The 27961-nt window shown below is 38.1% G+C and overlaps 1 protein-coding gene across 2 annotated transcripts; it reads left to right on the plus strand.

The window, feature by feature from the left end:
- Positions 1-27960, plus strand: LOC132142301 (G protein-coupled receptor kinase 4-like). Of its 2 annotated transcripts, none has more exons than XM_059552076.1 (16): positions 1-344; positions 11880-11975; positions 13476-13588; positions 14009-14086; positions 14274-14374; positions 15999-16091; positions 16389-16452; positions 16768-16908; positions 21154-21344; positions 22196-22233; positions 22581-22670; positions 22755-22963; positions 23954-24091; positions 24205-24342; positions 25044-25224; positions 27789-27960. In XM_059552076.1, exons 1-15 carry the CDS (start codon positions 293-295, stop codon positions 25221-25223), a joined length of 1722 nt encoding a protein of 573 aa, XP_059408059.1. In that variant the 5' UTR covers positions 1-292; the 3' UTR covers position 25224; positions 27789-27960. The 2 variants fall into 2 exon arrangements, with proteins under 2 accessions (XP_059408059.1, XP_059408060.1); XM_059552077.1 differs by having other exon boundaries at positions 25044-25175.
- The last annotated feature ends 1 nt before the right edge of the window (position 27961 follows it).

A 27961-nucleotide genomic window follows, 5' to 3' on the forward strand; every position in this document is an offset into this window, starting at 1 on the left:
AGCTGACGGTGTAAGCGAGTGCTCGAGACAGGAAGGACTGCTGAGCACTGAATGCTAACAAGGGGGAGAGGGAGTACATGTCCACGGCGAGCGGAAAGGTGGGGGGTTCAACAGCGAGATATGGAGAAATACAATTAACCTGCAATGTGCCAACGCCAAATTCACGCCGATCACAACCATCCTCACCACCGATCATCATCCTCATCATTACCGCCACCAACAGCGCGCCCGTCCTCGTCTTTTTTCTCCTAAGTGAAATGTATCTGGACTGCATGGGATCTTTTTTTTGACAATGGAGATTGAGAATATCGTTGCCAACACCGTGCTGCTGAAGGCGAGGGAAGGTAAGAGACGCGCAATGGCGCAATCAGTTATCTCTTAATGAATCCCGTTTAACTTTATCATGGACGAGGCTGAATTCAGCGTCTTATTGGATCTGAGAATATTCGACACATCTGTATCAGTCTTTAATGAGCCTCTTCAAGGGTGCTCTCTGTTAAATAGCATCTCATCAAGTATGCTGGTACGCACTTACAGTCTCCTCTGTCAGACCCCTAATGGAGATTACTATGTATTTTTCCCTGGATTCATAACGCAGAGACCGCAGTGTACCAACCAGAGACTGTACCAACCCATCCCCATCTCTTCACCTGGGAGGGAGGTTGAACTGCAGTTGTAGGCCTCGAGGTTGCCCCTCTTATCTGCGCACAAAGAAGTGCACTGTGAAATCAGTGAGGTCGGTTTGCTCCTTACTGGTCCACAGTCTTATCTGTGATAAACTCGCTATTACTGGACCACTCGATTCTGATTGGCCAAGCGCGGGATTGAGCGGTCAAATATTTATTTATTTATTTATTATCGCTGCCAAACATGTTATTTCACCGTTGCCCATGGCAACGTACCGGCGCTACTTTTGTGTCTCGCGTATGACTCCGCCTACTGCTCGTTTGTCAACAAGTTTGGCGAATCAAAACGTTTAGTACTAACGCGTGTTGTAATAAAAATAGATGACAGTATTTATTTTAAAGTCCGCATGAAATGAAAATTCAGATATTGTTTAAATGCATGTTATATATCGTATTGTTAACAATCTGTACATTTCGCCTGTTTATTTTTTTAATATAATTTTTTCTCTAAATATATCATACGTGGATCTTCTAGTAAAAATAGCAGACTTTCTGGTGATGTATACACAGGGTTGCCAGGTCTGCATACAAAAACCATCCCAATGGCTACTCAAATCTAGCCCAATCATGTGGGGTGAAATTGAATCACGGTCAAAATCATGTTCATAATCGCGATTAAGTGGGAGGAGTGGCTCGTTTCCACCCGCGGACTAAAAAAGCAACCTGAGGCAACAGTATCAAATTAGCCCAGTTCCGAAATAAAACCGTGGACTTGGCAACACTATGTATGCAGGACTTCTCAAATCACTTTGTCCACTTAAACCATGCCTACTTTTGAGTGCAATAAAGGGGCAATCACACAACATGAAACACATAGATATGGAATGATATTGCGGACTTTATTCAAAAGGAATTGCAAATTGTATTTGCAATTGCGTTTTCAATTTGTGGACGCATAAAATGTGACATAATCCAAACGCAAATGCAAATCGCGCATTATCGTTTTCATTTTCGATTAAGTGAATGCACAGTGTCTGCCAAATTTAAAATGGAAATGCAAAGTCCGTTTGCAATTGTGTTTCCCATATCCTACGAGCTATGAGCCTGTCATATTTAAATAGCAATATTAATTACCACATTTGCCTTTTCACTCTCTCTGCACTGTGCATGTAAACTGCCAAAACTCAAATGGAATCGCATTTTGCATTTGAATTTCCAACGTCTATACGGAAACCTGTCAATCAAGTGACAGGGGTGGGGCCATTTTATTGGGCGTGTTTGCATTGGGAAGTGACGATCGTACTAAAATGTACCATGTTTTTACTAGGGTAAATATGAGTTAACGATAGTGTTTATAATTAAGCCACAGTAGCCACAAATGTACAGTTGTCTGAGACGTTATGAAATGTTCTTTAACATCATGAACCATAAAATGTAGTCAGTGTTCTGCTATTGTTTATTTTCATAATAGGTAAACACAGGCCACAAGTTAACACGGTCACATTTCCTTGATTCAGCAGCTGCATGATGTACAGCCGAGAGTCCTGTCTTGAATCTAGAGATCTCGTGCTGATTCATTGTAGCTTGGTAGCTCAGTGGTTAGTGACTGTTATCTCTCACGGCATACTCTCTTTTAGCGCGTGTTCGAAACCCGGGCCAACACAGACGTAATTTATTTTTTTGTTTATCCTACTAACTTCAGCCGCTGATTTCGGACTTGCATCCTCAGTAGTTCAGACTTTGTGCATTCGACTCGGGAGTGTGATGTCTGCGAGGACGCAGGTCCGGTAATTCTGCAAACAGCAGCGTACTTGATAACATGTCAGCTCGCCTTGACTACTGCAATTTTCCTCACTGTATGATCGCCCGTTTGGCGGCTGAAGTTAGTAGGATAAACAAAAAAATAAATTACGTCTGTGTTAGTAGGATAAACAAAAAAATAAAGAACGTCTGTGTTGGCCCGGGTTTCGATCACGCACTAAAAGACGGTATGCCGTGAGAGAAGACAGTCACTAACCACTGAGCTACCAAGCTACACTGAAATGTGACCGTGTTAACTTGTGGCCTGTGTTTACCTATTATGAAAATAAACAATAGCAGAACACTGACTACATTTTATGGTTCATGATGTTAAAGAACATTTCATAACGTCTCAGACAACTGTACATTTGTGGCTACTGTGGCTTAATTATAAACACTATCGTTAACTCATATTTACCCTAGTAAAAACATGGTACATTTTAGTACGATCGTCACTTCCCAATGCAAACACGCCCAATAAAATGGCCCCACCCCTGTCACTTGATTGACAGGTTTCCGTGTAGACGTTGGAAATTCAAATGCAAAAGGTATTGCGATTCCATTTGAGTTTTGGCAGTTTACATGCACAGTGCAGAGAGAGTGAAAAGGCAAATGTGGTAATTAATATTGCTATTTAAATATGACTGGCTCATAGCTCGTAGGATATGGGAAACACAATTGCAAACGGACTTTGCATTTCCATTTTAAATTTGGCAGACACTGTGCATTCACTTAATCGAAAATGAAAACGATAATGCGCGATTTGCATTTGCGTTTGGATTATGTCACATTTTATGCGTCCACAAATTGAAAACGCAATTGCAAATACAATTTGCAATTCCTTTTGAATAAAGTCCGCAATATCATTCCATACATAGAAACATAGAAACACAATACATGAAACATAGAAACACAAGCTCACGCAAAGATATTTTGCTGCATCCCAAAGTTCAAGTTCAGTGAACTCTTAACCTGCAAATTTGTATCACATGAAACCATGTGACCAACAGAAGATCGATATGTCATGGTGTGGACTCATAGCTGAATTAAATGAAAATACCTTTTAAAACTGCAGTATTGTAGGAAAGAGGATTTGATTGTATTTTTGCATTCATTATTATTTGTTATGTGTTGAATTTATGCTGAATAAATTATGGTCATATCATGACCGTTGTGGTGTCTGAACTCCGAAGACATTTTGCTTGCTCAAAGTCTAGTGTGACTTGGGCATAATGCCCACATATCAATATACAGTCAACAACCGATGTATAGAACACACTGATGTACTCTTAATGTGGAAAAAAAAAGATCTGTCCTTACTTCCATTTCAAGTTTCATATATTCTGTGCATAAAACCTCAGATAAATAGCTACTAGAATTGACTCAGGTGCTGCCAAAAATGTCAATAATTGGTTGGAAGAACGTCAAAAAAAGGGGAGAATTTATAATATAGGCCACTGAAGACATTTACCTTCAAAGACATTTACGGGGAAGTCGTGGCCTAATGGTTAGAGAGTCGGACTCCCAATTGAAAGGTTGTGAGTTCGAGTCCCAGGCCGGCAGGAATTGTGGGTGGGGGGAGTGCATGTACAGTTCTCTCTCCACCCTCAATACCATGACTTAGGTGCCCTTGAGCAAGGCATTGAACCCCCAACTGCTCCCTGGGTGCTGCAGCATAAATGGCTGCCCACTGCTCCGGGTGTGTGCTCACAGTGTGTGTGTGTGTTCACTGCTCTGTGTGTTTGCATTTCGGATGGGTTAAATGCAGAGCACAAATTCTGAGTATGGGTCACCATACTTGGCTGAATTTCACTTCAAAGCTAAATATGTTAGTTAACTACAGTTTTTAATTAGCATTAAAATATAGGCCTATTGTAATATTGTTGCAGCTTTTGTCTTTGTGCTAGGCCAAACTAGCAGGCCAAAAGGTGATGCAAGATTAAAATAATATGAATAATTTAAAATCAGATTAAAAACCATTTAAAATGCTGAAAGGCTTAAAAAACAACATGTAAACTGATATCAGATGTCTTTTTTATTTGTCCCCAGAATAACTGTTGTTGTTGTGATTCTTGCAGAACACAGTGAGTTCTTGAAACTTCTGGAATAACATTTAATTATGTTTAATTATTTGAATCAATTGACACTCCTAATTTCTATTAAAATGAAGTTGGAAAACAAACAGCAGAAATGTATTAGCCAGCATAGGAGGGAGCTTTATATATTTTTGGACAGTCGTGGCCTTGAAGTTAAAAAGATTGCGAATCACTGCTTCTTTAAATGACGTTTTTTGTTCACAGTTGCGTCATTAGCTTCTCTTTTCTTTGAGTGTGTTAGCTGATTAGATATTCTTCACTTTGTTTTGTTAGAGTAAGTAACAGGTTGGGTAACAATTTTCTCAGATAGGCCTTGGTTTTCAAAAATAGAGCCTTTCTTTATTATAGGGCCGTAAATGCATTTCTGAGGTCATATAAACTTTAATAAACTTTTTTTTTTTTTTTTTTACTACATTAATAAAGTTTGGAAATGGAAAGGTTTCATCAAATGATTTAGGTACAGTGGGTATAGAAAAGATTCACAATTTGTTGCTTTGCAGCCTGAAATGACAGGTTTTGTTTTATACAGCCGTATCTACTCAGTGCAACCTATAGCATCCAAGTGAAAGTGTTGCTCGTTTTGCCAAGTGCATTCCCAATGGCACATAATGGCATGCACATGCCCTGCTTACTCCAAAGTCCCCACTCCAAGGGGATAAGGATGATCACTTCCATTTGGAATTTTCCAGAGAACCGTTCGGTACCGATACTAGTACCGGCACACTCCTACTAGAAACATAGTGAAGTCTAATATTAAGAAGTGGAAGGTATTTGGTACAACACACACACCCTCCCTGTGTCAGGATGTCACTCCAAACTGGATGAAAGAAGTTGCAAGAAAAGAAAAACTCCTCAAGAAAGGCCACATGCAGTCACAACTGCGCATTGCCAAAACGCATCTTGAAGATTCTGAGGCAGATTAGACTAAAATGTTATTATTTGGCCTCAACACCAAACAATATGTCTGGCAGAAATTCAATACAGCCCATCCTCCAAATAACAGTGTTCCTAAAGTAAAGCATGGAGCTGGTAATATCCTGTTACGGGGTGTTTCTCTGCAGCAGGGACTGGAGCACTTGTCAGGATAGAAGGAAAAATGGACGTGGCAAAATGCTGTCAAATTCGTGATGAAAATCTGCTGCCCTCTGCCAGAATGTTGTCAATGGGAAGAAGGTTTACCTTCAAACACGACAATGACCCAAAGCACACAGCAAAACTGAACACACAGTGGTTGAAGGAGAAAAAGCTGAACGTCCTTACATGGCCTAGTCAGAGCCCAGACTTAAACCCCATTGAAAATCTGTGGAATGATTTGAAGACTACAGTCCAGAAATGCTCACCATTAAATACAACATTTTTTTCTCTCACATGTTGTGAGCTGGATAAAACAAAAACCGTCCATCTTTTTTTCAGGCTACAATGCAACAACATTTTTAAAGGGGGGTGATTCTTTTCTGCACACACTGCATTTAATATTTTCTTGGACTGTTCTTAATTTTGATTATTTTATTGATTTTATTTAGGGTTTTTTATTTTGTCTTATTTTTAATTTGAAGGTTTTATGTATGTACATTTGTACATGTTTTAGGTTATAATTTACACCAATGTAACTGTTTTTAAATTCCTTATTCCTGTAATCTCACAATTAATGTAAGCTCATAAATGCTGTGTGCATAGTTTTTTTTAATTAAAAGCAAAATGCTGTTTAAAATACTTTTAGATGAAGTATGGCAGGACATGCCAACTTTCCAAAAGCATTTCATGTCAGCTTCACAAGGACATTTTAGGGGAATGCTGAAATGGCATAATCTTTGTGTTTCTTCACATTTGTGTAGTTCTGTTTGTCTTGAATAATGAGGAAATAGTTGGACTTATTGCACGTGTGTACTAGGCAAATTGATTTGAAGTAAATGAATGTTTATCTGATTTTCATGTTTTCAACCAGTCATCTTGCTCTTCTTCCTGTTTATCTTGTTGTGCCGTTATGTAAATACAGAAAATATGTTTGCCTAGCTTTACATTAAATGTTCCAAAACTAACAGCCTTGCATAGACAGACCTTTGACTTGTGGCATATTTATTGCTTTTTTCTTTGTCTAACTTCAGCGGTTGCTAATATCTGTATTTTTAGAGAAAATCGTGTGAGAGACAAACAACTCAGTGATTGTTTGTGTGCGCGTGCGGGTGCATGTTATTACATTAGTATTTAGTGAGTGATGCGTTGTCAATGTATAATCAAATGCAAGAATGAACATGTTGTACTAGGTGCATCTGTGTAGTGTCAATTAACATGTTAGAACTTAATTACAATTAGGAGAGACTGCTTTTTATGTTATATATAGAAATTATCTTAATAATCACAATGCATTAACAACTAAATATTTTAAGTTGCTGTCAATTTAGTTAATTTATTATGTAAAAAGACGTTTGAACTGTTTTCAACTCAACACTTCATCTTAAAAACATTGCATTCATAGCATGGATGAAACAAACAATAAGATGCACATTACTCACCCCCTAAAAGTATTTGACCCCCCCCCCCCAAGGGTAATTAATTGTGTGTGTATGTGTGTGTGTTTTCCAAGAGCTTGACTTGTAAGGCTGTCTGTAATGTTGCTGGAATTTGGAGTCACTGAATTTACAGTAGATCCTGGAGGATAATCTCTTCTCATTCCTCAGTTTTGAGAAAAACTGTTTTCCCACATACAAGGAATGCTTTTGACCTCAAGAGAGCAAGCTTTTGATTATGGTCTTGTATGCTGCTTGTATGTTTTGCATTAAACAATTATTTTGGATGCTTTTAACGGCAGCTGCAGTGACATGATGACTTTACCGATTAGCGATTGGCTCTTTCATTCAGAAGGTGGGGTTTCCTGCGATTAGCGGCCATATTGAGCGTTGCATTTTTCCCCATTCGAAACTATATGAGTGCAAGTATTGGGTATTCTATAGTCTTTGTTAATACTACTAAACATGATGCGGCTTGTCATTAAAGGGATAGCTCACACAAATATGTAAATTCTCTCTTTATTTAAGCCGGACATATATGGTGCGATTTTTGCTGTCGTACGAGCTCGCTGATGGTTTTTTTCTCGAGAGAAAATCGCAGATGCTCGCATGGTCGCGGCTCGTACAGCATAAGAACAATTACGGGGCGATCTGAGAACGTTACGAGCACCTCCCGATAGGATTCAAACATGTAAAAAAAAAATTGGACTGTCGGTTTAAATTCGTGGTGTTTGTGCTATTGAACGAGACGATTTTACGATCCATCTGAAGTTGACCAATCAGAAGATGATAAAACCCACATATTATGGATATAAATAGTCTACATAGTAATTTTAGTTAATTATACAGCTCAATGTTTTTATTTGTTATTCCAAATTGTACAGAATTTCCCGTTCAGATTTATGAATGAATATACCTGTTGTATTTCTGGCAAAACTACTAGAAATAGCCTTTTCACCTCAAGTTGTTTATGAAGAACAGAAAGTCCATGCTTTTCTCTGCTTTTCCGCCATTCTCTTTGCCATGTCTTCGTTTCTCTTTTTCATAAGCCATTTCTTAGCCACAAAGAAAATTATTTCATCCTCCGAATCCATATTTTCATGATTAGTGTGAAACGTAATGCTTACGTCAGAGTTTGTAAAATCGTATGTGACTGCCTCCGTATGATTTTTGGATAAACTCAATCGTAACGTGTGAGGGCTCACAAAGTTCCAACCTTCAGAATCGCACCGTGAATGGTCGCCATTACTCACTCTGATGTTGTCCCAAAGGAAGAACTTTTGATGAATGTGCGGGTAACCAAACAGTTGCTGGCTGCTGGTCCCCATTGACTTTGACAGTAGGAAGAAAACTATGGAAGTTACTGGGGACAGCAACTGTTTGGTTATTTATCAAAAATAACTTTTATGTTCAACAGAATACAGAAAGAAACTCATTTGAGAAACAACGTGAGAGAGTAAATGTTGACAGAATTAACATTTTTGGGTGAACAAAACAATAAAATACAAAGAAAGATCACTCACTGCTCTTGACTGAAGAACTTAAATACAGTTGTTTTAAAAAGAATCAATAGCCGCTTTTCCACTGTCGGCCAAAAGGGGCGTGCTAGTGCATGCCAGGGCCAGTCGCATTTCCACTGTCACTTCCGGGGCTTGATCGTGCCTCATCGGCGCTTACTCTGGGCCAACGGCCTGGGTTTTTTCACCCGATGAAAACCTTGGGCCAAAGCGGGCCAGCTGGGGCTAGAGGAGTGGTTATGAACAAAGGCGGAGTTTCTCCGCGTCTGGAGAATGTCAGAGCCACGGATCATTTCAGAAAGCAGCTATAACACCAGCATTAAACACTTTTTAAAATAAGTTGAGCTCAAAACTCACTTTCAGTCAGAAGCGAGTGTTTGAAATAACTTGATTCTATGTGGATTATAATCACCATATAAGACAGAAATATTTATAAGCGATGCAAAAGACTATGCACGATAGGCATTAACATTACCATAGTAAACATGGTAAATATGACCGCTGGAGAAATCAGACGCCAGCTTCTTATTTTCTATCACAATCGTGTATTTATTTAGTAACATATTTTATCTGTCATAAGTCTCGTCTCGAGAGTTTAGCTCCGCGTAGCCTATGTCATAATATAGAAATATAGAATAAATATAGAAATTATCATTCTTTCTAAATGTGATGTATTAGGCTATTGTGACTTCAAATAAAAAGAAGCAGACTCGACTGAAGAGCAGACTATGTTCATAATGCTTTATTTCTGTGTGACAAATTTTCAATCCTGAAAAATTATTTCATTATGATCAATGCATCACTTATTATAGTAAAACATTGTTGCTTTTGGATTTAAATATTTAACAAAGCATGCAAACAAACAACCGCTTTTATCATGTTCGTTTTGTAATCGCGCTAGTTCCAGTGACTTATTTCTTACTAGTTTTCTGATAACTTCTCTTTGTATGTGAAATGATGGGGTTGCGTGACGTTGCTCTGAGAGCCGTGTTAAAGGCGGGTTTTAGTGAAGCTCAGAGGAGCTTCTGGCCAGACGGTGGAAACGCAGTGCTATTTTGGCTTCGGTGCTTCGGCTATTAGCACCGCGCGGCCCGTTTTAAGCCCTGGCTTGCACTGGCCCAACAGTGGAAAGCGGCTAATGTATTATTCATACAGGGAAGTGTATAAAGTGTTTAATTGTTCATTTAATTTCTTGAATGCTACTGTTATCACATCTACTGTACCTGAAAAATAAAGCACTGTTTGTTTTATTTGTATATAATGTGTATTTGTAATGTCTATCTTTGTTGTTATTTTTATATGACAAAGATAAAATAATGACAAAGATTTTTGCAAACCGTCCGGCGCCTCAGGAGAGGGAAGCAGTTCCCTACCAACGCTGTTTACAGTAGAGGTGGGGAGCTGTTGACCTCAACTGGGGATGTCGTTGGACGGTGGAAGGAATACTTCGAGGATCTCCTCAATCCCGCTGTCACGTCTTCCATTGAGGAAGCAGAGGCTGAGGGCTCAGATGTGGACTCGTCCATAACCCAAGCTGAAGTCACCGAGGTAGTCAAGAAACTCCTCGGTGGCAAGGCACCGGGGGTGGATGAGATCCGCCCTGAGTACCTCAAGTCTCTGGATGTTGTGGGGCTGTCTTGGCTGACACGCCTCTGCAGCATCGCGTGGCAGTCGGGGACGGTGCCTCTGGGATGGCAGACCGGGGTGGTGGTCCCTCTTTTTAAGAAGGGGGACCGGAGGGTGTGTTCCAACTACAGGGGGATCACACTTCTCAGCCTCCCTGGGAAAGTCTATGCCAGGGTACTGGAGAGGAGAATCCGGCCGATAGTAGAACCTCGGATTCAGGAGGAACAGTGTGGTTTTCGTCCAGGCCGTGGAACACTGGACCAGCTCTATACCCTCTACAGGGTGCTGGAGGGTTCATGGGAGTATGCCCAACCAGTCCACATGTGCTTTGTGGATTTGGAGAAGGCATTCGACTGTGTCCCTCGCGGCGGCCTGTGGAGGGTTCTCCGGGAGTATGGGGTCCGGGGCCCTTTGATAAGGGCTATCCGGTCCCTGTACGAACGGAGCAGGAGCTTGGTTCGTATTGCCAGCTGTAAGTCAGACTTGTTCCCGGTGCGTGTTGGACTCCGGCAGGGCTGCCCTTTGTCGCCGGTTCTGTTCATGATTTTTATGGACAGAATTTCTAGGCGCAGCCAGGGGCCGGAGGGGGTCAGGTTTGGTGACAACACGATTTCGTCTCTGCTCTTTGCGGATGATGTTGTCGTGTTGGCCTCATCAGGCCAGGACCTTCAGCATGCACTGGGACGGTTTGCAGCCGAGTGTGAAGCGGCTGGGATGAGAATCAGCACCTCCAAATCCGAGGCCATGGTCCTCAGTCGGAAAAGGGTGGCTTGCCCACTTCAGGTTGGTGGAGAGTTCCTGCCTCAAGTGGAGGAGTTTAAGTATCTTGGGGTCTTGTTCACGAGTGAGGGAAGGATGGAACGGGAGATTGACAGACGGATCGGTGCAGCTTCTGCAGTAATGCGGTCGATGTACCGGTCTGTCGTGGTGAAGAAAGAGCTGAGCCGCAAGGCGAAGCTCTCGATTTACCGGTCAATCTACGTTCCTACTCTCACCTATGGTCATGAGCTTTGGGTCATGACCGAAAGGACAAGATCCCGGATACAGGCGGCCGAAATGTGCTTTCTCCGCAGGGTGGCTGGGCGATCCCTTAGAGATAGGGTGAGAAGCTCAGTCACCCGGGAGGAGCTCAGAGTAGAGCCGCTGCTCCTCCACATCGAGAGGGGTCAGCTGAGGTGGCTCGGGCATCTGTTCCGGATGCCTCCTGGACGCCTTCCCGGGAAGGTGTTCCGGGCACATCCCACTGGGAGGAGACCCCGGGGGAGACCTAGGACACGCTGGAGAGACTATGTCTCCCGGCTGGCCTGGGAACGCCTCGGCGTCCCCCCAGAAGAGCTGGAGGAAGTGTCTAGGGAGAGGGAAGTCTGGGGTTCTCTGCTTAGACTGCTGCCCCCGCGACCCGGCCCCGGATAAGCGGTAGAAGATGGATGGATGGATGGATGGATTTTTGTCTTAGCCCACTTTGGTTTAAATGTCTGCCATTCTTTTTTTATGTATAAAGCTTTTGAAATAGGGAAATCAGTTTGGCAGTACTACTCAGACAACTTGCAAAATAGAGAAACCAACATGACAAAGAATAGTGATAAAATCGTGAATCGTGATTTTTCTAAAAAAAAAAACCTGATATGATGTCAAGCAGAGTCTGATGATATTGTAATTTGTATTGTGTTCATCTTAATAGTGTCTCACTTTCTCTCTCTCTCATAGGTGGAGGGGGGAAGCGGAATGGGCGGAGCAAGAAATGGAAGGAGATGCTCAAGCTGCCTCATATAAGTCTGTGCGAGGAACTTAGACGCACTGTCGGTAAGATGAATGTATGAAAAGAGAAATCATTTATAAATTAGCTTTGGCGGAATATTTTTTTAGGTGGGGTCATCAAGTAATAAATTCAAATTATTTGCATAATATGCCTGTTTAATTAAAATAATTACAATTAACTGCATTTATCAGTATTCATTAAGAAAAGATAATTGATGATTTCCCAAATGTAAATGTATTTATTTATTTTATTAATTGCACTAAATTGACAGCCATTGTTTTAAGGTATTAAAATACCAATTTGCTTGTATTTGTAGACAGACTTTTTTTTTATAGACTGATCTACATAAACTTTAAGATCTTGAACTTTAATACATTTTTTTTAAAGGATCAGATTTATATTATTAGCATTTTCAGCCATTAAAACTATTCTGTTAATTCATCCCTGATTTAAATAACAATCAGTGAACTGATTCCATTAAAATTAAGGACTAAATAATTAGTTGCAGATATCATTGTACCATAAGTTTCACCAATAATTAATCAATTTCACAAAAGGTTTCCTTTTTTTTTTTTTTTTTTTGTGAAACACAGTTCACCTTAAAAGGAGAACATATTAACATATTTATTTTAATTTGGTTCCTTAAAAGGATTGGTTTAGTTTGTGGTTCACTAAACAAAGCATTCTTACTAGTGTATTCTTCATTAAAGGGTTTATATGGTTTAGAATGTTGCTGTCAGTTAAAAATGTATTCTGCTGTGTGGGCAGGTGTGTGTGTGTTTGTGTCAGACAGCTGTAGACCTTGGCTCAGTGAGGAAGTCCCGGCTGAGGCTGTTTCCTCTTGGCCCAGAATCCACCAGGCCTGCAGGGTTCCAGAGAGTCCTGCAGCACAAGCGCTCAGCTTGAGCTCTGCTCACCTTCACTGTGATTTAGTGTCACGGCTGTCTGCTGAGTTTTGCACTTTGTATGTGTACAGAGGAAATATTTTAATAAAGGGGTCATATCATACATTCAAAGCATTTTATTATTTCCCAAAGGTCCAGAAAATGTGAGTCAATCTGAATAAGTTTGTCAGGATTTTCCACCCTCTCTGGCACATTCCACGAACGTGGTACAATTTTGTGTCAGGTGACTTTAATTCTAAATTAAGGTAGAAATGTCATGTTTTGTTGTGAGATCTATTAGAAATCTTCTAACATAACTTAGCATTAAAAGTGTCTAATATTAAATGGATAATGATATACCTCTTTAAAATTAGGATTTTAGGCTGTTCATCCCCTCGACCTTCTCGACTTTATCTAATGATACAAATAAAAAAACAGTGTCATCATTTCGACACAATCTAATCAATCGAGTGCAGCATTCTGGTTTTGAAAGTAAAAACACCTGTTCGCTCTCATTTTCATAGTACAATGAACTTTTTTTTATAGGGTCATTTTAATATTTAATAATATGACCCATTAAAGATTATAGATGAGAAAAATCATAAGACAATGGCAGTTTTAACCCTCTTTCTCTCTGTCTCTCCTGTTTATCATGCTCAGAGAGGGATTACACTAGCATTTGTGAGAAGCAACCAATTGGTCGTCAGTTATTTCGGCAGTTCTGTGACACTCAGCCCAAATTACGGCGGTGCATAGAGTTCCTGGATGCTGTGGTATGAAATCTCTGCACAAGTCTGCACACTTTCTCTTTAACCTTTCTCTCTTTGTCTTTTTCTCTCAGACTGACATACACATAGAACCATACTCACCTTCACTCTAATGAAATACGCATTTTGTGTACACTTTAAAAAATAAAGCGTGTTTTGTAGTGGTTCCGTAGAAGAACCATTTTGGGTTCCTCAAAGAACCTCTCAGGTTTTCTTTGACACATCTAAAGAACCTTTTGTGCAACTGAAAGGTTCTGTAAATGTTATAGGTTCTTCATGGAACCAAAGATGTCAATGAAGAACCTTTATTTTTAAGAGTGTACTGACTGTAGTTTACCATTCAGCAAATACTGCAATTTCATTGGTCATTTCAGCATTATTTGTTTTTGTGTGTGTGTGTGTGTGTGTGTGTGTGTGTATGTTTAGGCATTGTATCAGTTGGCTCCAGATGAGAAGAGAAGAGACGTCGCTTTAAATATTTTAGACACATATTTTAATAATGGGGTAAATATTGACTTCAATATTTTGCTTGCACACACCTGTTCTCATGCTCTCCTGAATGCACGTGTCTATTGAAAGAATTGCTGAAAAAATGACTGAACTTTAAACTTCTCGCTTTTTTTGAATTGCACTCTATCAACCGTTCTTCCTGTTTTCTCTCCCTCCTTCCCATACTGTCTTCCTCATGTAGTCGGCTGCTCATCTGCCAGAGATTGCTCAGGATATGGTTGGGGAATGCAGGCAGAAACTGGAACAGAGTCCCTGTAGAGAGCTGTTCCAGGAGTGCTTCAGGTAATAACAATGTAGTTTAATGCCAAGTCAGTTCATTTGCCAGCCGTCTACAGTAGGTAGATGCTAATTCATATATAATACAACTTTTGGAGGGAAAGCTAATCTCCAAGATACATTCCCAAATTTGCTTCAATATTACTTTACCGTTCCATAATTTAGGGTTGGTGAGATTGTTTAATTTTTCTGAGAGAAGTCTCTTATGCTCACCAAGGTTGCATTTATTTAATCAAAAATACAGTAAAAAGAGTAATATTCAAAAATATTTTTAATAATTTAAAATAAATGTTTTCTATTTGAATGTGTTTTATTATTAATTATTTCTGTGATGGCAAAGCTGGACTTTCAGTATCATTACTCCAATCACCTGATCCTTCAGAAATCATTCTAATATGCTGATTTGGTGATCAGTAAACATTTCTTTTTATTATCAATGTTGAAAACAGTTGTGCTGCTTAAAATGTTTGTGAAAACCATGCCATACTTTTTTTTTTTAGATATTCCTTGATGAATAGAAGGTGTAAAAGAACAGTATTTATTTAAAAATAGAAATCAGACCGAAATTCTGCAACATTATAATTGTCTGATAAATGTCGCTTTTGATCAGTGTAGTACATCCTGCTGTATAAAAGTATTAATGATAAAAAAAAAGGTCTTAAGTTGTTACTGAATAAGAACTTAAATTTTGGTCTGTTGTTGATTTCAGAAGATACAGCATACAGTGGCTCTTTCATGTTTTATTTTAATTTATTTAATTTTGGATAAATTTTATTCAAAACAATGTACTAATTATTCATAAAAAATAAATATATATATATATATATATATATAGTTTCAAAAAAGATTAAATGTTATAAGGGTAAGGAAATAATGCCAGACTTTGAATTTTTAGTTGAACTATTCCTGTAGGCTGGTCTGTGTGTTCTGAAGTTTAATTCAGTGTGTTTGGATTGTCAAGGCTGAAGTGGAATCACTGGTTTATCCAGCTCTTTTTGTGGTGAAATGTTTGTGGATCTCAGTTAGTTTTTTTTTTACTTGTATTAGGGTGAAGATTACGGTTATAGAATGAACCATTCGCTGTAGTCGTACTGTTTCTCTGAGTAATGTGAACACGTGACTTTGAATCTAAACAGTTTTATGTGTTTGTGTTTTGCCTCGGTCAGTTATTTAGTTCTGTTTAGTTTAAGCTTCCTTTCTGTTGGAGAGGGGGTGAGGTGGAGTACTTTAACCCTTCCTGTTAAATCTCTATGGGCACAGTGTTTGTTGAAGTGTATGTTTGTGTATTGCGTGTTTCATAATTAAAGGGTTAGATGGCATCAGATGCATGATGCTCGTCTGCAGTCACACATGTACACATCATCATTCAGGTTTTGAAGAGTTGCTACCAACAAGTGAAGATGCTAAAACTTAATGATGTTTTTCATGTCATAGAAGCGCCTCAGTTGCTTTCAAAACATCAAAGTCTAAGAAGTTTTGTTTGTATAAATGGCTTGTAGCAATAAGTATGATAGCAGTAATATGGTACAGTGATGGTAACAAAGGCTATTTTGTATTTTGACAGATACTGCATAATTACCATATTCACGTACCATGGAACTTCTCAAGCATTCCTTCTCTTTTTATTCAGGATAGTTCGTGAATATTTAAGTGGAGAGCCATTCTCAGCATATCAGGAGACAGTGTACTTTTCCCGTTTTCTTCAGTGGAAGTGGTTGGAGAGGTAAGTAGCATCTCTATTGGCTTTTCTATGTATTTATTTATTTATTTGTTGTTGTTGTTGGATTTCACTTTTTATGATGGATTTTCATGTTTTAACAATAAGATCTACAAGGTAGTGTTTCCAAGTTTTAACATGACCTTCATACAACAAAAAGAAATCTGTTCGTTTTAATAAAAATAACCGTTAGTTGCAAAGCATAGTTAAAGAAATGGCCTGAAATTATTATTATAATTATTTTTTTTGTGTGTGTGTGTGTGTGTGTGCGGTGAATTGACTTGAACTGTATTTAATTTGCAGGCAACCAGTGACCAAAAACACTTTTAGACACTACAGGGTATTGGGCAAGGGCGGATTTGGTGAGGTGGGTAGTTTCATTAGTGTCAGATCATTACTTGAGGATTTGACATGACATATTATATTAGAACATATAAAAATCATGTCATACGTAAAATATATAAAACCATGTCTTATATTTCAAAATCACCTTAAATACCTATTTAACTGTCACACAGCAGGCATATTTAAAGGTGCACTGTTGCTTTTTTCTAGTTTAAAAAGTGCTACACATATACAGTAGAAATGAATAATACTTTATAGAGAAATTACATTCAAATTATAAAACTGAGTGGACGGCAAAAAAGGTCATTAAAATGCATTTCTTTATTCTTTCCTCCAGGTTTGTGCCTGCCAGGTTCGTGCCACTGGTAAGATGTACGCCTGTAAAAAGCTGGAGAAGAAACGGGTGAAGAAAAGAAAAGGTGAAGCAATGGCATTAAATGAAAAACGCATTTTAGAAAAAGTTAACAGTAGTTTTGTAGTAAGTACTACTTTCTTTTTATTCCTCATTTTTTACGTTTATCTTAACCTGACGGTCTCAGTTGCATGCTGGTCTTGTCTGTATTATTTGTGCAATAAACCGTTGACTCACACTCTCTGTGATTCAGTTTCCATGAGGTTCTCAAATAGAAACAATATTTGATATATCAATTTCATATGCATTTTTCATGGGTAGTTGGGATAAATCTTGTGTGGAGTTGTAGTTAACAATGAATTCCTACCAACTGAATCATTTACCTCCTGACTAGCTAAATCACAGAGAGATGCAGCTATTTGGCTGTGATCCCAAATATCATCCATACAAATTCATTTAATATTTGCGGTGTAAAAAGATAAATTTAAGCTGTTCTCATGGTAAACAGATACTCTTACACAGCATATATCACACAGCAGTCCTTGAAATACACTTTGGAGTGTTCATTTGTTCCTGCCATGATTTTGAATATCACCAGTTTTACAGAATGTTTTGTTACAAGTTTTTTTTGTTACATATATTGTTTTTGTACACATATATTCTTTTTTCAATTGGCAGAAATCTAGTTAACAATTTGTTCTTGACATTAAACTCGAATGCATTTAAACAAAGACGTTCAATGAATAACGATTCACATTTTGGTTTGTTCTTGACACAAAGATATTATATAGCTTCAGATAACTAATAATATAGTGCACTGGTCATATGGATGCCTTTTATAATGCTTTTTTGGGTCATTATTGGAGCCCCAAAACCCACACGTTTACAGAATAGAGAAAGGTGGCCAGGACATTCTGCTAAATTTTTTCCTTTTGTGTTCCACGGATGAAAGAGATTTACTTTAGAATGACAAAGTATTGAAGAAAATTATATTTTTGGCTAAACACACCATAAACATTCTAAACCCAAAAAACAGTGTTTTAAAAAAAGAGAATAACTAGCCAAAAATGTGTGCAGACATAGCAGTTGATAAAAAAAAAAGTATTACATTTTAAAATAACTGCTTTCTATTTTAATGTATTTTAAAATGTCATGGATTCCTGTGACGGTAAAGCTACATTTTCAGCAGCCATTACTTCAGTCTTTTTACACTATCTTTTGAAATTTGGTCACACAGTAAACATTCAAGAACCTCAAAAACAATGGATTTTAAAAGAGACCAGCCAGCCAACCGAACATATATACAGACATAGCACACAGTGCCTGCAGTGTAATGTCGGCATCTGATTCATTCCACTACAGCTGTAGAGCACCTGAGCCTCTGTCCACCCACCCACACACTAACACACAAGCTCACACAGACTCACACAGACACATACACATACAGGTGAGTTGTGCTTAACATTGCAGCTGTGTGCAAATGTCTTTTAGGTATTTAATGTGCATCTAAATTTAAAAGAAAGACAACGTGTGTATGTGTGTCTGTGTGCAAGAGCATGCATGCGTGTGTGTGTCTTTGTGCACATTCATGCTACAGGCAGGAGCGATTGCTCTTCATGAACTACTTCACAAATGAGAACATCTCTGTTACCTAGCAACGCTGACCAAACAGCAGCGTTAGAGAGCGGAGTCAAGAGCTCTAAACCCTAAACCCACACATACTCACTCACGCTCCAGCCCAAGTTCATTCAGTATGTATAAACAGCCTCATGTTTAAAAGTTAGGGATGACAAGTGAACTATAACAATATAAAGTGACATAATGCCATGACTAATAAGAGATGGGAAACCGCTTGGGCTCTCTTCAGTGTTTTTACTTTACCATTAATTTGTCAACTTTAAGCAGCAAGTTATCGGATCTATTTATTATGTCTACACATATCTTTATCTATCTGTATTTATATTGCTCAAGGCTTAAATGTTATATTTGGGGTTGGTAATTTTTTTTTTATTGCTTTTGAAAGAAGTCTCTTTTGCTCATTAAGGCTGCATTTTTTTTCATGACAAAATACAGTAAAACAGTAATGTTGTGAAAAATTATAACAATTTTAAATAACTGTTTTCTATTATAATTTTTTAATGTAATTTATTCCTGTGATGGCAAAGCTGAATTTTCAGCAGCCATTTCTCCAGTCATCAGTGTCACATGATCCTTCAGAAATCATTCTAATATGCTGATGCTGAAGTCTCTTCTGCTCACCAAAATCAAATTTATTTCTGTGATCAAAGCTGAATTTTCAGCTTCATTACTCCAGTCTTTTGGTGTCACACAATCCTTCAGAAATCATTCTTATATGTTAATTTGCGGCTCTGCTTGTGATTATTGGTGCTCAATCATTAATATTGGTTCTTATCAATATTGAACATTTTTCGTGGTTTCAGTAACCACAGTTAGTGTCAAAGCAGCCATGTCAGGGAGATGCTGTTTTAAGGTGAAAACAAAAGTACTTTATTTGGCCTTTTCTGAAAGTAAATGCATTTAGGAATCTTTTAGATTACTTACAACAGAACAGCATTGCATTTTGTGAATCTAGGACAGGAGGTAATTCTGACTTTGCTACGACAATCTTGTGCTATTAAATCAGCTACTGTAAGTATGCTTTGTTATTAGTATAAGTATTTGCTTTTGACTGTTTTAGTATAAGTATTTGCTTTTGAGAGACACAGTGTAGTCAGCTGTCTTAACCGTCCGTGGCTTGTGTTAGGTTAGGGTTCAAACACATATGTGCTTCATCACTGTGTCTGTCATGTGACTCTGTTCCACTTTCGGGCTTGAAATGATGGTAAAACTAAGGACATTGTTAACTGTATTGACATTTATTTTGAAAGATGAAGCTCGCGATTATTGAAAGGGGCTTTACATTTCCGACGAGTGCTTGCGGTGTTTGGCCAATCACAGTGCACTGGGTCAGTTGGCCAATCAGAGCAGACTTTGCTTGTCAGAAGGAGGGACTTTGTAGAAAACTATGCATTTGAGAGAGGCGTGGCATAGAGGACCTACAATAATGTACAGTATTTGAAAAATAATGATCTTTAAAAAAGCATCATAAGACCCCTTTAATATTTTTGTTGAAACCATGCTACTATTTATTTGAAATATAACTTTTTTGGAACATTACAAATGCCTTTACTGCCACCGTTAATCAATTAAATGCATCCTTTGTGACTTAAACGATTAATGCATTTAAAAAACAAATCTTATTGACCCTTAAATATATAATACAGTGAGGTGTCATTTATTTGTTTAAATTTCAAAACCCGGCATAAATGATAAATGATCAGATTGGTTTACAAATGTAGTTTGTAAGCATTCATATTGGCTCCCATTGGCGTTATGTTTCACTAATGATGTGAAAAATTATGTGATAGTCCTCATGGTGTTCTGGAGCTGCAGGTTCCCACAGTCACATCAGCTTCATGTTTGAGTTCACAGCTCTTACCCGCATCTGTCTACTTCTGAAACCTAACCACCCACAATCCTGGGTGTAACCGCTAAAGAGTAAGAGAACCCCTCCTTAACACAGTGGTTTTCAGCTTCTGCAATGTTTCTTCTCACACGTCACTCAGCAGATCACAGAGGATATGCTGGTGTAAAATGATAATACACTGCATACTGGATGAAGTAGCCTTTTTGGACTGGCTTGCTAAGTCAAACATCACCATCATTACTGCAACTTAAGGTTTTTCTAAACCCTGAAACCTAAGTATGAAACTTGCTAGTCCTGCACTGTGAATGATACCTGAAATCGTGTGGCTTGAGTAGATGTGCGTGTGTACTTTTCTATGCAATCAGACGTTTTAAAACTCCCATAGAATACACCATCATTCAAAAGCTTGAAAAATGTTTTGAAAGAAGTCTCTTATGCTCATGAGCATTTATTTGATCACCACCACCCTAACATCGTGGTAGCAGGTTTTGCATGGTCATCCACTACTTTTTCTTCAGAAAATGTACAAATCTAGGTTAACTTTCGACCTCTGAGGCCCTTTGCCTGCAAAAAAATTAATCCTAAAGTAAAACAATAATGGAGATACTGTAATGGCTAAAATCATATACAGTACTTTTCCTGTGTGTGCATTTTGGACTGTATAGTTAAGTCTGTTTGTACAGGCATAACCCTGTGGAGTTTTAAAATGTGTTTCTGTATATTACAGGTGCCGGTCATCCAGATGATTTATGTGAAAGTGTTCACACCTAAACAAACATTCTCATGAGCTACATTTGACTGTTTCACATGCACTACACAGTTTCATGTATCCTTTCTTCATGAATGGATAACAATGCACCTCTTTCTCTCTTTTTCCTCCTTAGGTTAGTTTGGCATATGCATATGAGACTAAGGACGCTCTGTGTTTGGTGTTGACTATAATGAATGGTGGTGACCTGAAGTTTCATATCTATAACATGGGAAACTCAGGTTTTGATGAACAGCGTGCCATCTTTTACGCAGCAGAGATCTGCTGTGGCTTAGAGGATCTGCATCGTGAGAGGATCGTTTACAGGTGTGTTTAGTCATCTCAACACACACACATTTGACAGTGTTTACATGCATTGCACATTCTGCAGATTTTCCCAAGGTTTTCCAGGATATAAATGAAAAAAGGTCCACAGGTTCTGTTTAGTGGTAACTCAGTTGGACTTTATTTCTTTGAGTATTGCATGAACAATATTGCACATTTTGAAGATACTGAATTGGAGCAGGCATAGCAATGTTTGACTGTGTGATTTGAATATATTTACATTTTTAAGTATGTTTTTGAATGTAAGGCTTAACTTTCCATCTATACTGGCAGGCTTCATACATGCAAAATGAATGCAAACAAATTTGGATTTTCTTTCCATTTTGGCCGCAAGCAGATTGAGGAGAATAGTTTTTATGGAATTACATGGTCACAGCTGTGCTAGTAATAGAGCAGGATTATTATATCATCTTCTGTCAAGTTACTTGGTTAACTGTTCAGATTTACACCATGTGTTACAATACTGTTCAAAAGTTTGGCATCTTTATTTTTTAAGAAATCAACAATTAGTCAGAGAGGATGCATTAAATTGATCAAAAGTGACAGTAAAGACACTTATAATATTATAAAAAAATTTATTTCAAGTAAATGCTATTCTTTTTCATCAAAGAATCCTGGAATAAAGTATAATGGTTTCCACAAAAATATTAATCAGCAAAACTGTTTTCAATATTGATTAAAATAAGAATATTTTTGAGCACCATATAAGCATATTTATAAGATCATGTGACACTGAAGACTCGGTAATGATGCTGTGAATTCAGCTTTAATAAGTTAATTAGTAGTTATTCAAATTCAGTTATGAAATATGAATGTTTTCTCTGTTTTTGCAGAGACTTGAAACCTGAAAATATTCTCCTAGATGACCGTGGTAAGCCATTTTTATTCACCAATATTTTACACCCTTTTTTTTAATATTTACACATCTCTGCACTGCAACAACATAGCAACTACCCAGAACACACTAGCAACCAAATAGCAATGCCTGGGCATTCACCCAGAACACCCTTTCATTGTGGCAGCGAGTTTTGCACAAGCAAACACTATTAGATTTTCTTCATAAAATGTAAACATCTAGATTTCCTGTTAAACTTCTTTAATAAGATCATTACCCTCTAAGGGCAACACTCTTTATCCCTGTACCATTTTGAAGCATGTCATGTTTGGGCATGTTAGGAATGATAATACTGCAGGTTTTAATGAGATGCTGTTCTCCAGGGCACATCCGTATTTCTGATCTGGGACTGGCCGTCCAAATTCCAGAGGGTGAGACGATACGAGGGCGCGTTGGCACGGTGGGATACATGGGTAAGAGCCAAACGCATTCCATATCTCTTCAGCAGTACTTGTCCTAGAGTGTTTGACCTCATTTATCTCTGTATGTGTTTTTAGCACCGGAGGTCATTCAGAATGAGAGCTACACCTTCAGTCCAGACTGGTGGGGATTGGGCTGCCTAATATACGAAATGATTCAGGGTCAGTCTCCTTTCCGTCGCCGGAAAGAGCGCGTGAAGAGAGAGGAGGTGGACCGCCGTGTATGTGAGGACCGGGAGGAATACACTGAGAAGTTCTCTGAAGATGCTAAAGACATCTGCCGACAGGTGCAGTCCTAAGGGGTGGGGGTTGGGTGGTGTTTCACTAAAGAATTACATCTAATAAAATTGGTATTGAGGTCAATGGCATTAATGCTAATTTTTCTTGTCTGAATGAATGTATTAATTTATTCAAAAATACATTTAAAAAGCAATTCATAAATACAGTTCAGTCTTATCAGAGATTAACTTGTTTTTAATTTCTGTTCAAATTAACATATATATATTTTTTTGTGTGTTTTTAAGTATTTTTATGATTACATTTTTTAATCAGCAAAAATTAAGTAGTTATGTTAAAACGTTATTTTTAGGGAAAAGTTTGAACGGTAAATAAAAATAATGTGGATATAAGCTAAATATTTATTCAATAATTTATGATATTTGTAAACAAAAATGACCTTTTTACTTTGAAAAAAAAAAAATTATATAAATATATATATATATATATATATATATATAAATATATATATATATATATATATATATATATATGTATGTATATATATATATTTTTTTTTTTTGATAATTATTAAAATGTATACTTTCCTATTCCCACGTGTACATTTAAAACCATTTTAATAGTCTTAGTTTTACAGTAGTTAATCAAAACACTTCACCACATTACATTTTTTGGAGTTAATTCAGTTTAAACTTATATTGAAAGTGCAGTAAGTTTTTCAAGAGCAGCTTAAATGCAAAGTTGTAGATGTTTAAGAACTTGCCGAACGTTTTTTTTTCACTACATTTTTGTTTAAGATTTTCTCTTTCTTTATCATGGACACTGAAATATTGAATGTTGACCATAATATGTAATATTTTCTAGTGGGAAAGAGTGATTGTGTAGTGGTGGAGTGTTGTTTAGTCCTCTCTCATGGTGTCATGGAACACTGTGACCTCAGGGTCACTTTTACTTCCACTGGGATTTCTCCTCTTCTGTGTTAGCCTCACTTCTTTCACTCTCTGACAGCAATTTTTCCTCTCTTTTTCTGGGCTCCACAGTTGTTGTGTAAAGATCCAAAGGAGCGACTGGGGTGCCAAGGTATTGGAGCAGCTGAAGTCAAACAGCATCCTATTTTACGCAACATCAACTTCAAGCGATTGGAGGCCAACATACTGGACCCGCCATTCTGTCCTGATGTGAGTTATTCCTTGGCATTTATTGTTTTTTATCTGCTTGATAAAAAAATATTATTGGACTAATCATGTGGATTTTCCAAGTGGATGCTTACCATTTTCAATGTGTTTTTTAGCCACGTGCGGTGTACTGCAAGGATGTTCTGGACATTGAGCAGTTTTCTACAGTCAAAGGTGTAAACCTGGACCCAACAGACGATGACTTCTATCACAAGTTTGTAACAGGAAGTGTCTCCATCCCATGGCAAAATGAGGTACTACACTGTGGTCACAACAGGACAATAACATGTCCATAAATCTGTAAGGGTTGGTAAAATTTGTTAGTATTTTTGAAAGAAGCCCACCAAGGCTGCGTTTATTTAATCAAAAATACAATAAAAACAGTAATATTGTGAATAATTTTTGCAATTTAAAATAACTGTTTTCCACATAATTATATTTTAAAATGTAATGTATTCCTGTGATGGTAAAGCTGATGGTAAAGCAGGGTCACATGATCCTTCAGAAATCATTCTAATATGCTGATTTACTTCTGAAGAAACATTCATTATTATTATTATTATTAACAAATTGCTCTGCTTAATAATTATTGGGAACCATTATATATATATATATATATATTTATATATATATATATATATATATATATATATATATATATATATACTGTTAATTTAGATCAGTTTAATTTTATGCAGTGTAGGTCAACAGTTGTGTCATTTATTTATGTATTCTAAGGATTTTTGGGATAAACATCTGAGACAGTTAAGAGAGAGACAGCTCCAATAAATCAATAAAAGAGTAACTTTTGAGCAATGCAACTTTCATTTAGAAATTCATGATCGATTATATGATTGATAATTCTAGATGGTGATGTGGCCATGATGTGAAATGGAGGACTTGTGCATGGATTGTGCACTGTACAGATGTGTGTGTGTGTGTGTCTGTATTTCAGATGATTGAGATGGAGTGCTTTAAAGAGATTAATGTGTTCGAGATGGATGGAGTACAGTGTTCTGATCTGGATGTGAACAAGCCAAACCCAGCACCCAAGCGAGGATTCTTCTATCGTTTATTCCACCGAGAGGCAAGTGCTAGCGTGCCGCCTGCCATGGTCAGAGGGGGTGGGGCTTAAGGTATTTTCTGGCTCTTTCCGAACAGACCTTCCCACCTTCATATTTTGGTTTTATTGCCAATAGATCTTTGTTCGCCTTTTATGATCTTATGATCTGTGCCATGAAATGTAAACAGACAAGTGTACTCTGTTAAAGTCAACATGAAACAAAATTTGCAACCTATTTTGCTTCCATGATGTTATGTATTACATGTAAAACAAGATATTCAAAAAAAAGAATTTTAATTTAATGTTGAATTTAAGCGTTGCAATATAAATGGATCCTATTTCTGTCAGTCTCTTGTCTGTGTGTGTGTGTGTGTGTGTGTTTGTGGTGATGGGGACAAACCTCTACAACACTGTTACAAACTGAGCCTTTAATTTAGGTTTATTCTGATTAACCCTAACCAAAGTAATGCAGACCTCAGGACTGATGACTAGTCAGTTTGACGTCAGAATGTTTTTGGTTTACCACTTATAGCAAAGTTTTGTTGGTTAAATGACAACTGATTCCAGTTCATACTTAACTGTGTAGGTTTGCACTGAGATTGAAAAGCTTTCATTCATTACCAATTATTTAATCTCCAGTTTAAAATATAGCAGAGAAAATTTAAAGCAATCCGTGGGCTTGGCCACCATGTTATGGTACTTTAAGACAGCATACATACATATGCACTGAAAAAAATTATAAAGCACCCCCATTTTTCATGAGCTGAAATCAAAGATCTAAAACTTTTTCTATGTACACAAAAGGCCTATTTCTCTCAAATATTGTTCACAAATCTGTCTAAATCTGTGTTAGTGAGCACTTACTTTTTTGGCGAGATAATCCATCCACCTCACAAGTGTGGCATATCAAGATGCTGATTAGATAGCATGATTATTGCACAGGTGTGCCTTAGGCTGACCACAATAAAAGGCCATTCTAAAATGTGCAGTTTTACTGTACTGAGGGGTCCGAAAACCAGTCAGTATCTGGTGAGACCACCATTTGCCTCACGCAGTGCAACACATCAGGTTGCTCAGGTTGATCAGGTTGTTGATTTTGGCCTGTGGAATATCGGCCCACTCCTCTTAAATGGCTGTGCGAAGTTGCTGGATATTGGCAGGAACTGGAACACGGTGTCGTATACGCCATATGTCATATACCAAACATGCTCAATGGGTGCTCAATGTCCGCTGAGTATGCTGGCCATGCACGAACTGGGATGTTTTCAGCTTCCAGGAATTGTGTACAGATCCTTGCAACATGGGGCCGTGCATTATCATGCTGCAACATGAAGTGATGGTTGTGGATGAAGGGGACAACAATGGGCTTCAGGATCTCGTCACGGTATCTCTGTGCATTCAAAATGCCATCATTAAAATGCAGCTGTGTTCGTTGTGCATAACATACGCCTGCACATACCATAACCCCACCGCCACCATGGGCCACTCGATCCACTACATTGACATCAGCAAACCACTCACCCACACGACGCCATACACGCGGTCTGCCATCTGCCCTGTACAGTGAAAACCGGGATTCATCCGTGAAGAGAACACTTCTCCAAACTGCCCGACGCCATCGAATGTGAACATTTGCCCACTCAAGTCAGTAACTATGATGAACTGCAGTCAGGTGGAGACCCCGATGAGGACGACAAGCAATCAGATGAGCTTCCCTAAGATGGTTTCTGGCAGTTTGTGCAGAAATTCTTTGGTTATGCAAACCGATTGTTGCAGCAGCTGTCCGGGTGGCTGGGCTTGGAGGTGAAGATGCTGGATGTGGAGGTCCTGGGCTGGTGTGGTAACATGTGGTCTGCGGTTGTGAGGCCGGTGGGATGTACTGCCAAATTCTCTGAAATACCTTTGGAGATCGCTTAAGGTAGACAAATTAACATTCAATTCATGGGCAACAGCTCTGGTGGACATTCCTGCAGTCAGCATGCCAATTGCACGCTCCCTCAAAACTTGCGACATCTGTGGCATTGAGCTGTGTGATAAATCTGCACATTTTAGAGTGGCCTTTTTATTGTGGCCAGCCTAAGGCACACCTGTGCAATAATCATGCTATCTAATCAGCATCTTGATATGCCACACCTGTCAGGTGGATGGATTATCTTGGCAAAGAAGAAGTGCTCACTAACAGATTTAGACAGATTTGTGAACAATATTTGAGAGAAATAGACCTTTTGTGTACATAGAAAAAGTCTTAGATCTTTGATTTCAGCTCATGAAAAATGGGGGCAAAAACAACAGTGTTGCGTTTTATATTTTTTTTCAGTGTATATATTGGTCCCCCAATATTTGGTTCATCATTAAATGTTGTTCATAAATCAGTGTTTAATATGGTACTAGTATGGTACTCCTTTGACTAGTCTTAAATATTTACTCATCTAATTTGTTTTCTTAAAGAGTGGTGGTGTTGACTAACAGAAAGCCTCTTGGTTTGAAATTCAAACTAAATTGAAACAATGCATATTATTTGCCTTAGCATTTCCCTAATGTGACTGCACATTTAGAAACACTCATGTCTGCTATGTTAGTGTGTATAAACTTTAGTACGTGTAATAAGTTGTCCACTGTGCTCTTCATCATTTCCAGGTTTGTTTTAGGAGTGCCAACAGTGAGGAAGTGGAGAAGCCATCTTGACTTAAAACCACTCCCACTTCCCATCAGCTGCCAATCAGAATGCTAAACGTATGAATGTTCAACTGTATTTATGAACTGTATTAAACTGTATCATAATTAAAGAAAAGGTTATGAGTTTAAAGAAT

Source organism: Carassius carassius, chromosome 6 (assembly GCF_963082965.1).
Source record: "Carassius carassius chromosome 6, fCarCar2.1, whole genome shotgun sequence".
NCBI classification, from domain to species: Eukaryota; Metazoa; Chordata; class Actinopteri; order Cypriniformes; family Cyprinidae; genus Carassius; species Carassius carassius.